This window comes from Triturus cristatus, chromosome 12 (genome assembly GCF_964204655.1).
Source record: "Triturus cristatus chromosome 12, aTriCri1.1, whole genome shotgun sequence".
In the NCBI taxonomy this organism is placed as follows: domain Eukaryota; kingdom Metazoa; phylum Chordata; class Amphibia; order Caudata; family Salamandridae; genus Triturus; species Triturus cristatus.
Window position 1 is genome coordinate 180,502,151 of NC_140595.1, and position 17,588 is coordinate 180,519,738.

Genomic DNA, 17,588 nt, shown 5'->3' on the forward strand with positions numbered 1-17,588 from the left:
TATGTTTGGCCCCAGGGGCGGTGTCTCTTGGAACCCATCCCCCATAAAGGTGGGGGGGGGGGGCAGGGTATCGCTATGCTGGCCTCTTATGTTTAAGACTCGGAGACCAAGCTCCCAAGTCCTAAAAAAGCAGCTGCAACACTTTTCTTCAAGGTGTGACCGCAAATTACATTGTGCGGTCCTGTAGGGGTCTCGCGTGACTGACCAATTGGATTGCGTGTTTTTTGGGGGTTTTTTCCCCACAGGAGTCCTGCGGCAACAGATATCTTTGAACCTTAATTTCACTAATACGGCTGAATAGATTTAAACCAAACCACAATATGCACTCGTTCTGATCAAATAGCCAGCTTTCTGCCAAATTTGGTGTTATTCTGTTCAGCTGGTTTTTCTTTATCGTGGTCTAATTTTTCCTATGGAAAACACTTGGAGAAAAATGTTTTAGGACAACCCCTTTATCTCAGTAATTGCATCACAGATCACCCCAAAACTTTCATGAAAGGAATGCAGGGGGATGAACTTGTTTTTTTGGAAAGTTTTGTGAAAATTCAAATGGCGCCAAAGTTAATGTCAAAACAAAAAACGCTCTTCCTATGGAAACTCTGGCTCATATACAACTACACAGTATTTGTAGCATTTGTAGAGCGCGTTAAACCAAAAGCACTATGCCGGGGAGAGAACTGTGAGGGCGGTGAGAGCTCAGCACAGCAGAAACAGCACAAAACCCGGCTAATCCGCAAAAAGCCAAATTTTACCTTGCTTACGGAACATCAGGTGCGAACTAAGGCTCCTGATAGGTTCAGGAAGAAAATTCCAAAGCCTGGCAGCTGCCACAGTAGAGACACGTTCCCCCACCTAGCTTTCTTAGACTGAGGTACCATCAAATTGTTTATCCCAGCCGATCGCAGAGGTCTCTTAAAGAGATACCAATTCAGTGCAGTCCTGAGATAAATCAACCCTTGAGAGTGTAGAGCTTTGTGCATCGAGCAGAAAGCTTTAAAAGAAACTCTCTTCTTTACTGGCAGACAATGAAGGGATCTCACTCCAGGGGCAGCTAAATGATTATAACCCTGATATTACCCTTTACCCCCCCCACTACAGTGCTCGGTTAGGCCGTGGTGGGGAGGGGTGATTTACACTCCCTAAGTGTGAATGACTGTTTGGCCAGTCCTCCTTGGATGGCCAAACAGCCATGCGCAACCACGGCGCTCAGACCAATCACAATACTGGATTGCAGCGTTGTGATTGGCTAAGGAGAAGGAGCCTGTGTGCTTCCTGCTTTTGTCGAAGTTTAGGAAAAGGCGGCGTGGGAAGGGACCGAAGTGGAGGGGAGAGAGCAGCTGCAAGAGGTAAGTGGTTTTTAAAACAAAAATGCCCGCCACCCTGTTCCCTGCTTGATGCTACAGTCTCAAACCTTCGCTGACCAAGTAGAGTTTGGGTATTCCCAGGACCAGATGTTTGGCAGCATTCTGGATGATCTGAAACTTGTATTGGAGTATTGGTTGACATTTAGATACAGGGTGTTACAGTAGTGTAAGTGCATTTACCACAGACACCCTGAGCTCTACGGGAAGAAAAGGCAATATGTTCTTCAAGAATCCCAATCTTACAGAAGCAAGAACTCACTGTTTTTTTAAACTGGGTGTCGAAAGACAAAGTGTTATTGAAAATCACACTCAGGTTTTTTGCCACCACAGCTGGGGCAGGCAAGATTCCACATGTTTCTGGCCACTAGTGGTTTGTCCAGATTGAGCTAACCACTCCAAACACCAAGATCTAATTTTTGCCCCGTTCATTTTGAGACCGATCTCCCTCATCCATCTGCTGATCTCTCGCATACAAGCCCTAAACCTGCCTACCACCTCATCCCAGTCATCGGAGATAGAGACGATCTGGTTATCGTCCACATCAGACGATACCAGGAAACAAAAAGAGCGTGCCAGTTTCACCAGAGGGGCGACATACAAGTTAAATAGGGTAGGACTTCAGGGCAATCCTTAGGGAACCCACTGAGCAATACATATATATTTATATTTTCCTTGCTCCCAGTGCAGCTTTTCTGCACGTGAGGAGTATGGTGATCTATAAATGAAACGGTAAGAGAGAAGCCAGGGTATTTCAACCAGGTACGTCTTGGGCCCAATATGGACCCCCGCTGACAACTATTATCATGAGGAAACTGAAGCTAGTAAAGACAAGGGGAAGGTTCTCTGCTGAGCAGATATTCACAAGAAGAAGCAAACACCAATTTGAGAGAGGCCTAGCCTCAAAAACACCACAGTCATCTGAAGGCGCCAAGGAGTACGATGAGGATAGGGAATCTTTACTACTTTCACGTGGGCTACGCTTCTCTAACTGACATTGCCAAGAGTCACAAGGAGCAAAGCCCATGGCACCCATCTGAGTAGGTGTGACAAACATGGGCCGTTAATGTTTAAAGTTTGCCCTGTCCTCTATGAACATGAACAAATTGATTTCAAGACCTCACGACGGATAAAGATTTCTGCAGGTAAGTGCTCTGCTACCATATAACGATTACCATACAACGAAGACCACACACTGATGGTTGGACTCTCAAAAATTGCCAAATGAAGTACAGACATATTTGAGCCAGATCATTTCACTACCACAGCTCAAAATGCTGAAATCCCTTTCCATCACTTCTCTGCAATGACCATATTGAGTTCAAGAGAGCAATGAAAACGCATCTGTTCTACTCTGCTCATGGACCAGAAACCACTATGTTCTTTTTTTCCATTTTTTATTTATTGAGTATTGCAATAAACAATTACATCAGAAATTCAGTGCAGTATCCATTCCGGACTCAAATACAATGTAGTATTGTTTGCTCGATAATCTCCACATTATAAGAATGCATCAGGAAAGTGTGAGGGATAGGTGAGAGGGGAAAGGTGAGGGAATGGAGGTGGAGCAGAATGGGAGGGAATGGGAAACAACATGCAAACAGCCCACATTGGCAGGACAGTAGGCCAGGGAGTCACATAAGGGGACAGTTGGGCATGTCCGCAGTCAGAAGGGCCCTGCAGGAACTAGTAGCACCCTTAGTCGTGTCTCCATGTAGTTTGAGGTAAGCTGTCAGGGGGGCCCAAATGTCCTTTTGGTGCGAGCAGACGAGCAACAATTCCCCATACGCATCTAGCATCTCCAGGCTAGCGGCAGCATCATCAAGCCACTTGCTCCTGCTGGGCACCTGTCGTCTACCCCAATGCATTGCCACCCTACGCTTGGCCAGCAGCAAAAACATAGCCGTCAGCTAACGGACCTCCGGGGGAACCTCTTTGACATAGCCCAATAGTGCGACTAGTGAAACACGCTCAGGAAAATAGCCCATGATTCTAGTCATATCCCTAACCACCACGTCCCAGAAGTCTGGTATCGCAAAGTATTGCCATGCCGGGTGCAGGAAATCAGCATGTAGCGCTGTGCAGCGCACCTCTTCAATGACACACATTTGAAGCAAATATGCAGGCGTGTGGTAGATTCTGTGTAAAAATTTAAAGTGAAGGAAGTGCAACCTGTAGTTCAGGGATAGGGCCTTGGACTGGGAGCAGCAGGGAGTCCATTGTTCCTCACTTATCACCACATTAATCTCATCCAACCAAGTCTGGCGGGCAGAGGTTGCTTGGATCGGCTCGGCCTTCTGCATACCAGCATGGATGCGCGTGATCAGCTTAAGGGGCGAAGGGTTGGTAACCATCTCTAGTACTGTGGACATGGGGTGGGGGGGGGGGGGGGGGGTAGAGACTGCCAGAAACATGTCCATGAGACCTCCCAGTGATGCCCAAGTCATGGTGTCAAGAAAAGAAGCTGCAGGTTCCAGAAACACCTGCTGATGGGCAACAAAGCTACCATCGAGGTATGCAGCCCCAAAAGAAGTCAGCTACATCTGGCACAGATGCAGTCATGTCCCGTCCCCCCATCAGCAGCTATTTGAGAGACCACTATGTTCAATCACTCCCCAGAAAAATGTCACCAGCCTTCTTTAATTGTACTTATTAACTTGTGTACTAACTTGAAGGTGGCAGGATATTCATGAAAACACATATATATGTCAATTTCTTTATGTTTCGAAGTGCTTTCACTTAAGCTCTTACTTCCTCTCCGGTCTCATTTCAAAACAGCCTAAGAGAGACCTAACTAACACACCAGCAAACACCATAAGATAACAAAGTTCATTCCTTTCCTCTACTCTTCTTGTCTATATTGTACTCTCTTCACTTTTCTACTCTCTCCAGTGTTCTGAATGGACCAAGACCCGCGTGAGTGCTAAACAGGCTCCCAGTGACAAATGCAAAAAGAACAATTGATGGACGTGATGGCCATTGTGCAACATTCCGACCATCATCTTGTGTGTTTTGCTAAACAAGCTCCTCACATAAGACAATTTTTCTCAAATATTTCATTGACGTCACTCACATTTGGCTCACCACTGAGACTCCACTTCTTCCTTACACATTACAAACTTAACGTAAAGTAGATAGATCTCACTACATCATCAGACAAACCCATCAAAGCTTTCTGTCGACCACACAACTCATCATTTTAAGAAGCCGTTGTCTAGTGATCTGATGTAATGATGATTATATGACATAGACATTAGAGAAACCAGTCCACTATCAGACCAGAGTTTACAATGTATAAAAGTTAGAGTTTCAAACTCTAGTTGAACCTCGTGTAAATTCTCTCTCTTTAATCTACTGTTGAAATAATGACCGCCTGCTGCTCTTTCCAACTGAATGTCCAGTTACTGTGAAAGAGGAAAACAGTTCTTTATTTGATATCAAATGACTCTTATTCTGGTCTAAAATTAAAAAATGTTGACTTGAGCTTACCAATGACAAAATGCTGACATTCTGGCAAATTACATTTGGTATCATTGTGAGGAGCTTAGAGTGCCAAAATTCCTACAGTGATTTAAGGCTTATGGATGCGCAAAGGAAGGTAGAGAGTGCTGTGGTTTTCAGACTAGAGTAAAGGAGAACGCTGTGAGAAAATGTTTAAACACACTTTGGGATATAACGCAAGAGAACTCACAAGTAATGTACAGAGAGCACCTCACCTGTTCCTGTGTATACAAAAAGTGCAATAACCATGGCAGTGGTCACGACCCAACTCCAAGTCTTCAACTCAGGACGCTTCATGCTGTTAAATACCGGCACGCTGCTCACGTGACACTGCCAAGACAAAGAATGGCAAGAGGAAAAAACCAGAAGAAAGATTGGGAGTAAATGAGTAAATGCAATGTGCATGAGTGCAAGTGACACATGGAGGAAGAAAGTGGAGAGAAAGAGATAATGGGCAGTGAGGAGAGAAGAAGGGAAGCAGATGAGAGAGACATGTAATACAAAGTTAAATGCCATACAGACACAATGTCAAAACCCCCAAACAAAGGCACGCAACAGCCAGACATATGTGATAAATTAAGGAAGAGATGTACCTGGAATCCAAAGCAGATAGTGGGCATGGCGTTAAACACAGACATCCAGGAGGGCGGACTGTGAAAGAAAGCATGTTTTCATCAACCGTTTATTTATTCTATTTATATTTGAATATTTTCCTCCCACTGCAGAGGGCAAAAAAGGTAACGGATCTCCCTAAATCTAAGCAAACCACCAATCTATGACTCACATGTCTAACACCACTCATAATAACAATTTATATTTCCCTCTACTAATCCACCACTAATTCACCTTTGGGTTCCAGAGTGGCGTTTCAATGCCTCATCAGGGATAGTAAGCACTGTATAAATACAAATACCATTTCATTTCAAGAGAGTTTACTTATAAGAAGGCTTCAAGGCGATAAACAGAATGCATATGACAGTCACAGTTCTGCAAAACCTTTTGCAAGTCCGAAAATAATCAGTAGTGGAAAGAAAAGGAAAGATCGCTTAGAGAAATTGGAGTTGAAAGTAGTAGAAACACACTAGTGCTCCCATAAAGGCAGCAAATGGCAAACTTTCATACTAGTTGGCTGCGCCCCGCCACACCACCAAGTCTCTTCCAATTGCGACCACACTCACAACATATGTGCATTTTTAATACTATTAAGTCTGTGCCCTGGGGCGATACCAGGGTGATGGGGAATATAAGTTACATACAGACACACCAGCTGTGGGTAAAAAGAAGCATTAGAAAGGGACAGATAGGTGTTCAATACCGCAGTGAGTATCCGATATCAAGCAAACTGGTCAAAACAAACCTGTAGATTAGTCCTAGAAGGAAGTACAGATAGGTACAGGAGCCCACTGTCTACAAATCAACAAAAATAATTCCACTAGTCTGGATGAATGCCAAAATGGAAGCATAGTTGAGTGTATGTATCTAAAAGTGAGGATTATGAGGTGCAGACAGTGAGGCATGTACTTTGAGTGGCCTCTGCTCAAGGTTGAATTCCACAATACTTAGGACTACTGATCATATATTGTGACCCCAGGGGGAAGGTGAAACCATGTTCAGTACCATATTCACTTTTGTTTCTTGTTCTTTTTTTGATAATCGATTTTTATTATCATTTGGAAAAAAAACAAGCAAACAAAATGACAGCATCCATCTTACACAGTAAAGTCAATTCCATCTCCAGCAGGCAGAAACCCCCATCCCCCACTGTTAGCATAGGAGCATTTATGCAAGCCACCCAGGATGGAAAAAAAGCACCCCGCTACATGGGGGAGCCAAAGCCGATAGTTTAAAACAGTAGGTTTAACCATTTGCCACATACCCTATGGAACTTCGCAGGACAACCACGTGCCTCAAAGAGGTGCTCCTCCTGGGCTGCGCACCAATCCACTCCCCGGCGCCACTTTCGCAGGGTAGCGGGGTTGGGCTGGGCCCAGGCCGCTGCAATATCTCATTGAGCCACAGCGACCGCCATTCCCAGAAAATGCTTGTCCGCTCTAGAGCCGTCCAAACCATCAAATACATCCAGGAAAAGACATAAGAGATTATGTGGAACCTGCCAACTCAAGGTCTGTGTGAGCCCAGATTCCACCCCGGCCCAGAATGGGTCAAGGCCTGGGAAAAGCCAGACCATGTAGTAGAAGTCGTCCGGAGCTGGGCCGCATCTATTGCAGTCCAGGGATTGGCGCAGCCCTGCCTTGTGTAGGCGCTCGGGAGTAAGATAGGCCGTGTGGAGATAATAGAGTTGAATGAGGCGGAGTTTAGAGGAGGTCGTAAGGGTTTTGGGGGGCCATAAGGGCATCGCACCAGTCCGCATCTTCTAGGGGGCCCAGCCATCCCTTCCAGCGGCCTGAAGTGAGTCCAAAGAGGTTGGACCATTGATCACCAGGGAACGGTATAACTGTGACACCCCTCCCCTACCCAGATTGCCCATCATGACTTGTGCTTCCCACAGGTTAAACTGGGGTAGTGATGTACCTATTGGGATATATACAGTGAGGGCGTGGCAGAGTTGCAAGTACTTGTAAAATTGTGAGGTGTGGAGGGTGTGGCGTTGCTGTAGGTCAGGGAAGGCCCTGATGTTATCCCCCACCCAAACATCTCCAAGCAGAGAAATCCCAACGTGGTCCCACTGCCGGAAACCTGCGAGGGTCGACAACTCTGGCAACCACTTGCCTTGCCAGAGAGGTGTATATTGACTGAGTCTCTTATCCCAGCGTGTGTGTCGCAGAGCACCAGGGCACCAGGACCCCTCTAGTGATTGGTTGCATTGTCTGTGGTATGGGGGCCCTGTACAAGTAGGCTTGAATATGTGGAAAGTCCATATCTCTTAGTTCTTTCCAATAGGCCGGGTCAGACCACCCCACAGTAAACCAGTGATGAATAACGAGGAGTCTGGTAGCCAGGTAATAGAGATTCGTCATGCCCATGCCTCCATCAAAGGGTGGGATCCTGCAGGGGCTAGGGCAATACACGGCCTTCCTCCCCCCCCACAGAAACCTCGTGATCACCCCGTCGAACTCTCGGAACCAACCTCCAGGGAGGTGAAAGGTGGTATTCTGAATGATGCATAGGAAGCAGGGGGGGGGTCATCATTTTAAAAAGAGCCCCTCTTACAAGGGGGTTAAGTGGTAGAGTCTGCCAACGTTTGAGGTCGTTATTGGCTTTCGTGACCAGGGGGGTAATATTAAGCATCCATTCCAGCTCTGGGTGCAGAGGCCCCCAAATACCAAGGTACTTGAACGATAGTCTCCTGATGGGGATGCTCAACTGCCAATCAAAGCAATCCCTTGACAGGTGGAGGGGAATCAGGGTAGACTTAGCCGGGTTGAGCCGCAGACCAGAGACACCCTCCAAGGCCTGAAGCACCTTCAGGCATTGGGGACCGGAAGATTCTGGATCTACCAAGAAGAGCAGGACATCGTCCGCGTAGAGGGCGATTTTGTCCACATGATGGGAATCCCAGGACCAACCCCGGATTTGGGAGTTGCTTCGTATGAGACAAGCAAGGGGTTCCATCGCCAGCACAAATAAGAGGGGTGAGAGGGGACACCCCTGGTGCGTACCTCTCCGGTTTGGGAACTCTTCCGAGATGGCACTGTTGATAAGGACCCTGGGTTTGGGACTGGAATACAGAACCCGGACAAGACGGCGGAAGTGGGGACTGAAGCCCATCATCAGGAGAATGTCCTCTAAGTATCGCCAGTCCACTGTGTCAAAAGCCTTCTCAAAGTCTATAAGAAGGAGGGCAAGATACGGTGTTAGGCAATGGCGGTGGGCTAGGGTGAGGTGGAGGTGCCGTATGCAGTGCCTGGTGCCACGGGCTGGCATGGAACGGCACTGGTCCGGAAGGATCGACTTGTGCAAGAGGGGACGGAGACGCTGGGCCAGGGCTGTGGCGAAGATCTTCATTTCAGTTTGGATTAAATAAATCGGTAGGTAATCTGCAAAAGCGGCAGAGGGTGGTTGGGACTTCAGGATTACAACAACAGTGGCCACGTCGGTCTTAGGGGAAAGGATCCCACCTCAGCGACATGCTGGCAGAGCTCTACCAGTTGGGGCACCAGCAAGTCTCTGTAGGCCGTGTAGTACTCCTGTGGGAAGCCGCCTGCCCCGGGCGTCTTTCCTGGATTCAGCAAGGAGATGGCCCCCTGTATCTCCTCCAAGGTAAAGGGGAGATCCAGATCCGTCATCTCCGCCCGGGTGAGGCAGGAGAGCTGGACATTCGCACATCCTAGCAGAGCCGCCATGGTGTCCTTGGGGGGGCGAGCAGAATACAGCAGAGCCTTTATTTATTGTTCATAGATAAAATGCTCTATTCTGAACTTCCAACCCAGGCATGAGCCTGGTCTTGTATAATCTTTGTGCAGAATGAAAGCTCTACCACTTAGTTTTATCTCAGAAGTGAGGACAGGGACAATCAATTGTCTGGGCATGAGAATCTCAGCAGCAGACATTGTTAGATCATAAAATATAGTGCCATGGACAGAATTGCATGAATCTGGGGCAATACAAGGACAACCGATTCAAAGAATGCTACCAATGAGATTTTAAATTGATAATTAAGCAAATGGATATGTAGCATTCCTAAGATCTTGTTCAAGCAATAGTCCTTTCCAAGAGGCTTGATGAGAGCTTTATCCCCCTGCAAACACACAATAACTGAGATTTCAGAGAGCTTAAGCCAAGTTCCACAAGAGTTAGCACTGTGCTCCCTTAGAAAAACTCAAGGGACCATCTAGTCTCTAAGCTCAGTAAGACACTCTATAGCAATCATCAACGTGTTGTTAATGTAATTCGAAGTTGTAAAAGAGCCTGGTGTGAGGGAGCTATTAAGAAATTCAGTGCCTATGTTTAGTGGCTATGGTGCCCACTTCCTTAAACCCCAAGGGAGCAGATGGTTAAGTTGGCGATCTAGCAATTGAACATGTCCCATGCTGGCCAGGAACCAGATCACTCTCAAGCCCGGAGACGCAGTCTTGGAGCACTGCATAGTAAGTGCAGAGGAATCCATGAAGTTCCACTATACACCATGGCACAGTACAGGTGTCTATTACATGGTCAAAATAAAGAAGTCTAAAAAGCTATTATCAACTCCTCTGCTTTAACCAGGACCAACCCAAGCAGGGAGGAATAAATCCCTCAATGAAGCTGACAAGGCACCTCCCTACACAGCGCTTCTGGAAATCTTCACTCCAACAGAATCAGCCACAAGCTGTAGAGATGATGATGAGGCAACCTAGACAGCGTTATGGATGTTATCTCAGCTCCTGATGTCTTTCAGGGCCTCCTTAAGGTCAGAAGTCAGGTACATATAGCCTGAATCCAAGTTAGGAGCCTTGCAGTCATCCTAAGAGGCCCTCCATCATTCTTGCCTTACATTGGCTAAGATAAGCAGACTGCTGCATTCCTTAAACTCACGCTGTTATGTTGCTTGATAGTTGCAATTCGTGGGAGTGTGGTAGTGCAAGCAGCAGCAAACTAACAGGCACAGCACAACTGAGGGCACTGCATACAGAAATGCACACTAGACCATTTTGCTGATAATAATGCCAAAATACACAACCAGAACTGTACACCACTGCAGGTATCCACAATTTGGGCATAAGAATGCACTCTTTCTCCTTCACATATATTCTGGGTAGAGCCACTAATGAATGTATGCAAGTTGCCAGAGCGAGTACTAACCTGAGAGCCACGCCATTGCCGACGCACTAACGCCGCCACCGCCAAGAGTCTAGCGGGGACAACACCAAGCACCATCCTCCGCGTCGCCGCCCCGGGACTGCAACTCCCGGCAGCCTCAGCGGCGGCGCGTCCAGCTGACGCGGTGCAAGCGCCAGGAGGCGCCATAAACCGCAGAGAGACCGGCGGAGCGGGGGGGAAGTTGCCAGAGCGAGTACTAACCTGAGAGCCACGCCATTGCCGACGCACTAACGCCGCCACCGCCAAGAGTCTAGCGGGGACAACACCAAGCACCATCCTCCGCGTCGCCGCCCCGGGACTGCAACTCCCGGCAGCCTCAGCGGCGGCGCGTCCAGCTGACGCGGTGCAAGCGCCAGGAGGCGCCATAAACCGCAGAGAGACCGGCGGAGCGGGGGGGAAGTTGCCAGAGCGAGTACTAACCTGAGAGCCACGCCATTGCCGACGCACTAACGCCGCCACCGCCAAGAGTCTAGCGGGGACAACACCAAGCACCATCCTCCGCGTCGCCGCCCCGGGACTGCAACTCCCGGCAGCCTCAGCGGCGGCGCGTCCAGCTGACGCGGTGCAAGCGCCAGGAGGCGCCATAAACCGCAGAGAGACCGGCGGAGCGGGGGGGAAGTTGCCAGAGCGAGTACTAACCTGAGAGCCACGCCATTGCCGACGCACTAACGCCGCCACCGCCAAGAGTCTAGCGGGGACAACACCAAGCACCATCCTCCGCGTCGCCGCCCCGGGACTGCAACTCCCGGCAGCCTCAGCGGCGGCGCGTCCAGCTGACGCGGTGCAAGCGCCAGGAGGCGCCATAAACCGCAGAGAGACCCGCTTCGCGGGACGCGCGCGGGACCGCGCCGGGCTAAGCCCGGGCAAAGGGCGGGCCCTCTGTGGCCCTCAGTGGACGGAAGAGGCCGGGCTGGGCCATCCCCCTTGAGTCTACATACGAAACAGGTAACTACTCTAAGCATGGGTAAACGTACCACGAAAACTACATGCACTGTTACTGCCGCCCCTGTTGATTCGTCCACATCAATAGATGCACTGTTGGCTAATGCTCTCACCATGGTTACAAATGAGATCGCTGACACTGAACGTAGAATGTCTTTTGGATTCCCCACCACTACTACTACTGTGCCATGTTCACAATCACCTAAGGCTTTATCCAACCTGGACCTCCCCCTCTCCCCCATAGTAACAGTTGTTAAAACAAATAGTAACGTGGACACTCTAAGTATGACCACTGGGAAATCAAGTTTGCGGACTACTGTTGTAACAGACTGTCAAGCGGAACCAGCACTAGACAAAACGCCACGCTCCAACAAACTTGCAAGAGAGAAACGTAAGAGAGGCCCAGTGAAATGTATAGTAAATAAAAGGAAACAACTAGGTCGATGTAGAAATCAACCAACGCCACAGAGTTTGTGGAACAAAGATAAAGCCAAAGATTGTGAAATAGTAACATCAAGTGCCATTGAGGACTCACTACTCTCCTCATCTCCATTGGATGAAGGATCGGAGAGACCTACTACTCTCACACGAAGATTAGAGTCTCCAACTGCGGACAAAAGTATTTGTAGAGTCTCTATGTTATCCAAGGAGAGTAGCGTTAATACAGTCAGTACTCAGACTGAGGCCACCGATCAAAACTCTTTACTCAAATTCAATGGCAACCTGATAGAAACAATTGTTGATACCATTTTTAAACAAGTCGAAATTCAAATAGTTAAACAATTTAATACTGTTTTTAAGAGACTGGACAAAATCGAAAACCTTGTTAAAAAAGAGGAAATAAAAAGGAAAGGATCTATTAGCTTAGACGTTGTTCGAGGTGACAAAATTATGAGTAAATTAGAAACTTTATGTAAGGATCTGAGGGAGGGGAATCAGAATGTCGCCATTGATCCCAGCCGTGTAAATATGCAAGGCCTTACTGTTGATAAAATTGTGTCACCTAACAGTACCTCTGCTAACATTGTACCTACATTGTCCACGGGCTCTGATCATGACCCCCCTGGTCTAGAAGGAACAGTAACTGGTACCCCTATCCCGGATGCCAAGACCCCGCTAGCCTCCCGAACAGACAGGATAGGTATTACTCTGGATGACATAAGTACTGGCGGAGGCCCATTAGTAAGAAACAGATCTGCTAATAATTTAGGGCAGTTCCTCAACTTACCCCCAGAATCTTGCCCATATGTTTTAGTGTTAGCTGGCGTACCTGCTCTAAAAGAAGGCCAAAGTGAGTCATGGGTACAACTACATAATAAATGCATTAATTGGCTGACAAAACATAAAGGGGCAAGATGGAACATATCAAATGAAATCATACTAACCCGTAGGGTAAGTTGGGTAGGGCCACAACAGAAAAATATTAGCGGGGATTGTATAGTGATTAACTTTAGACATCCGAACTTTGTGAAATATTTTATGGACACACGTAACATCTATGCCAGTACATCCACTATAATAAGCCTTCACCCTTTGGGCTATTTTTACAGGCCCCCCCACAGACCAATTCAGACAGCCTCTTACACCATCCCTACAGCTAATAGATTCTCTGCCTTATCGGACTTAGAAAGTTTAGACTGACAACCATCAACACCTCCCATTACAGTGGATAAGGTTGTTAGCACAGTGCCTATGGATACGGTCAACTCCATACGCATCAATAAACCTTGTCCAGATAGATTAGTCCTACCACATGTAGCTTGTTCAGACTGTCCCATTATTCCTACTTCCTCTACCATCAGTCCATCAACTGACACCCTAAGTGTCATTAGTTGGAATATTGCAGGGCTTCCAGGTAAGATGATAATCAAAGAATGGGTTACCTGGATAAGTAACTTTGATGTGGTAGTGTTACAGGAAACATGGTGTACATCTACCCAATTGTTGGAGGGTTTCTTTTGCCACAATCTTATTGTACCAACCCCTGCTTTGGGACGTCCAAGTGGCGGTCTATCTATCTGGGCAAAAATTTCTAAGGATACGAAAATTGAACCTCTAAATATGGTTAGTAAAAATCTGGTAGCCGTTAAATACGTCGCAAGGTTAAAGATTTGTTTTATAAATTTTTATAATAATGATTTTGTCAACCATCCTAACCCCACCTTTTTAGAACTGTTTAAATTTATCGATGATGTTGTGGATGGTGAAAAATATGGTTTATTCGATGGTATTTGTGTTGGCGGAGACTTTAATGCTCATATTTATACTACATCTCCGCCCTGTAGACGAGGCTCGGAATTGTTGGATCTTTTACAAAGTAGAGATCTAGATGATGTCATGGGCCATTTTGGAATTGATGAGGGAAAGGTACCGGCCCCCACGTATATTGGTCGTGGTTCTTCAACCACGATTGATTATATGTTTACCTCTTCCCCCCTTAGTGAAGTGTTAATTAAATCTAAGGTTGTCAGTAGCCCATACAGTGACCATCTACCATTAGTAATTCATCTTAAATCTATTAAAAAGCCTGTAGGTCTATGTGAGGTCGGAGTTCAAAATATTAATGTATCCACTGATAGACTAAGAATCATCTGGAGAGGGATTAATAACCGAGAGATCTTAACCAATGTAATTAAGAACAATCCCCTGTTGATTTCCAACTGCCTAACATTTGGTGGCCCTGATATTACTAGATCCTTTTGTGATCTATGTGCAGCAATAAAAAGGGCTATTTCCAGACCGGTAATAGAACATAATATAAACATTCAAAGATGGTTTGATACCAATTGTTCCAGGGCTAATAGAGAACTTAGGAAAGCTCTTGAAGCTAAACCCCGAGATATTTCCCTTGTCAGTTCATTACGTTTTAAATATAAACAGGTTTTAAAAACCAGAACTGAAGAGCTCCTAATAAGCCATTGGGATAATCTCACCAAAACAACTGCCCTAAAAGACACCACCGGCTTCTGGAAAGAAGTAAAAAGTTTGAGAGCCCTGGGTAGTAACATCACCCCGATAAATTGTAATATCACAGGTGATTCATGGGTCAGCCATTTTTCTAAGCTCTATGCTACAGCTGGGAATCCTTCTGAGGATACTTTCCCAGATGATACCGTAGTCATTACACTAGAGGAGGTGGAGGAAGCCATCGCAAATAGTGCTGGTAACAAGGCCCCCGGCCCGGATGGTCTGTCCATCGACCAGATAAAATCAAATACATGGTTTTGGGCCCCCCTACTTTGTAATCTTTTTAATAATTTAGGTAAGGAATCTATCCCTCCCACATGGTCTTGTAGTACCATTGTGCCTATTTTTAAAAAGGGAAATAGGATGGACCCGGGGTGTTATCGTCCAATATCTTTGATCGACAACACCCTGAAGGTCCTTGGTAGGGTCTTGTTTGACAAAATAAGCACCTGGGCAGACGAAAACTCCATCATCCACCGTTGCCAGCTTGGCTTTCGGAGCAAGCTTGGGACGGTGGAACAATGTCTAAACCTTAACCTCATAATGGCCAAATATACGAGAGCTAAACGATCTCCTCTGTATTTTGGCTTTATGGACCTAAGTTCAGCGTTTGATTTCGTTAATCGCTCTCGCTTGTGGTCCATTCTTTTAAATTATGGTTTAGACGAACCCCTAGTTCACTTTCTGGCCAATCTTCATCGTAACTTGAAAGCCCGAGTTCGTTTAAATAATGATGGTGAGGTTTCAAATGAGATTTTAATTGGCAAGGGGGTAAGACAGGGCTGTGTCTTGGCCCCCTTGCTTTTTATCTTATACATCAATGAATTAACTCATTCCCTGTGCAATTTGACAAAGGACGTTCCAATTATCAATAAGAAACCTATCCCGGCATTACTCTACGCTGATGATGCGGTCCTTATGGGCCGCACTCCGAATGCTTTGCGTATTTTAATAACGGGATTCGTTAATTATATGTCCGATCTTGGGCTGTGCACTAACTTTAACAAATCGTTTATCATGACTTGCGGCCCTAAAAATTATAAAATCCCAAAGATTGTGATAGGTCCAAACATCCTAAAAAGCACATGCACTTTCCCCTATCTGGGTCTCTTATTCTCTAATAGTGGTTCGTGGCAACCACATGTGGCGATGGGGAGAAATAAACTCTTAAAATCGATTAATTCTATCACCTCCCTACGCCAACCGCGCCAGGCTGATGTGGTTCTTAGCCTATTACAAATTTATCGAACCCAATGTCTCCCAACTGGCACATATGGTGCAGAAGTTTGGGGGTTTTCAAACTGTAAACCAATACAGAGCGAAGAGAACAGATTTTGTCAAAAAATCCTGGGGGGAGTTATTAGTGCACCGACCTTTGTATGTCACAATGAATTAAAATTAAAATACGTTGAGGATTTTATTAGAGCGAGACCTGCATTATTTTGGCTAAGGATATGGCAAAACTCTGCAGCTTCATTGACTCGTGAGATTATTTTAGACTGTCTGAAAAGTGATAATGTAGCCCTAATCCCATGGATTAATGCGGTAGAGAGCAGCCTTAAGAGCGTCAATTACGGTTACTTGTTCACATATCCGGATAGGATTGACGCCTCTCATAAAAATTTGGTGAGAAGAGCACTCTATCAGCATTTCCAGAGTGAAAGGGAAAGAGCAGTTTTTGTGAAACAATCCACAGTCGACTATTTATCAATCCAGGAATCTCATATTGAATCCCCGATGTCCCCCCAGCCCTATTTATGTAAAAAACTGGGCAGATGGACCAGATGTTTATTATTTAGATTCAGGGACAGGAGCATTATAAATCTTATCTGCTTTCCACTGGGTTATATTAAAAATTTGGAAAAACTACATTGTCCTTGTGACCGCGGTGGAACCCAGAGTATGCCCCATTTTATCTTCGGCTGTGGATTTTATATGAAATTCACAAGACATTATCTAATACCATACTGTAAGAAATATGATTTGCTTAGCCACAACCTTGCCTATAGACACTTCTTAATGCTAGGATCTGATGAATTAATTTTTAGAGTTAGTAGCTTTCTTAAAGCCATTGTATGCTCACGCAGGTCGTTGAAAATTGATTAGCTCTGTTTAAACATTCACTCTGCACTTTAAAACATGTCTCGTCGGAATTTAATACATTACTCAGCCTCATTATTACAAATTTATGAGCCAATTTTCTAAGTATAACCTCATTTACTGTTGTACAATGGCTTATTTTGCACAGCCCAGCTAGTAGGTTTTTGTGTTTTCATTGCTGTCTTTTTATAAATTATATTCTTACATGTAATGTCTGACGGCCCAAAATTGTAGTTTTTGATGTGTATTTTAAAATGTTTGTTTATGTGCTTTTATGGATGGTTTGTGAAATCCGAATAAAGTCTATTTGAATTGAATTGAATTGAATGTATGCAAGTGATTAAAAAAAAAAAAAACTAAAGGATTTTATTAATACAGTGATTGATACAGAGCTTTTAAATCCAGATGGCAGCTTTGAGAAAATAGGTTCGTGTGCAAAAGAAAAATGTGTTAGGATAGAATCCTGGCACCTATGCTGATATGGGTGAAGTGCATATATGCTTGGACCCTGCTCCATAAAAATCACTGAGAACATGTGAGCATCTTGTATTTTCACAAATGCATGGGCACCACAGGTTCAAATATTAAAGCTGTGAGTTACATAAGTGCGAAGATTTTAATAATTTTAATCTTAAAGCGTACTACTCCCTTAATTCTTTGTGTACTTGGCTTCCTATAGTTGGTACTAAAAATAATATGTTTATGAGGGATTTTTCAGTTTCAGCGTTTGCTTCCAGGCTAGGAAAGAAACCACTGCAGGCCGTGAATAAGATCTATCAAGCTAAATGTACCTCTGCAGTCACATATGGAAGTGATATATGGGGATGTATCGATGTTTATGTGTTGCAGACAGTAGAAAAAAATGTAAGATGTCTTTTGAGTGTTCTTCAATATACTCCTGGGTATATTGTACATTAAGAATTAGCAGTTAACTATCTATCTGACACACTAGCGCTC

General features: G+C 45.5%; 1 protein-coding gene across 1 annotated transcript in view; it reads right to left on the reverse strand.

Annotated features, from left to right (window-relative positions):
* Positions 1–17,588, reverse strand: part of SLC38A7 (solute carrier family 38 member 7) — a 124,574-nt gene that overhangs the window by 32,779 nt on the left and 74,207 nt on the right. The window contains exons 6-7 of the mRNA XM_085639584.1: positions 5,456–5,513; positions 5,078–5,192 (exon numbers count right to left, since the gene is read on the reverse strand). Of these exons, the coding sequence (XP_085495710.1) occupies positions 5,078–5,192; positions 5,456–5,513 (173 nt within the window). The remainder of the gene's footprint in view (positions 1–5,077; positions 5,193–5,455; positions 5,514–17,588) is intronic.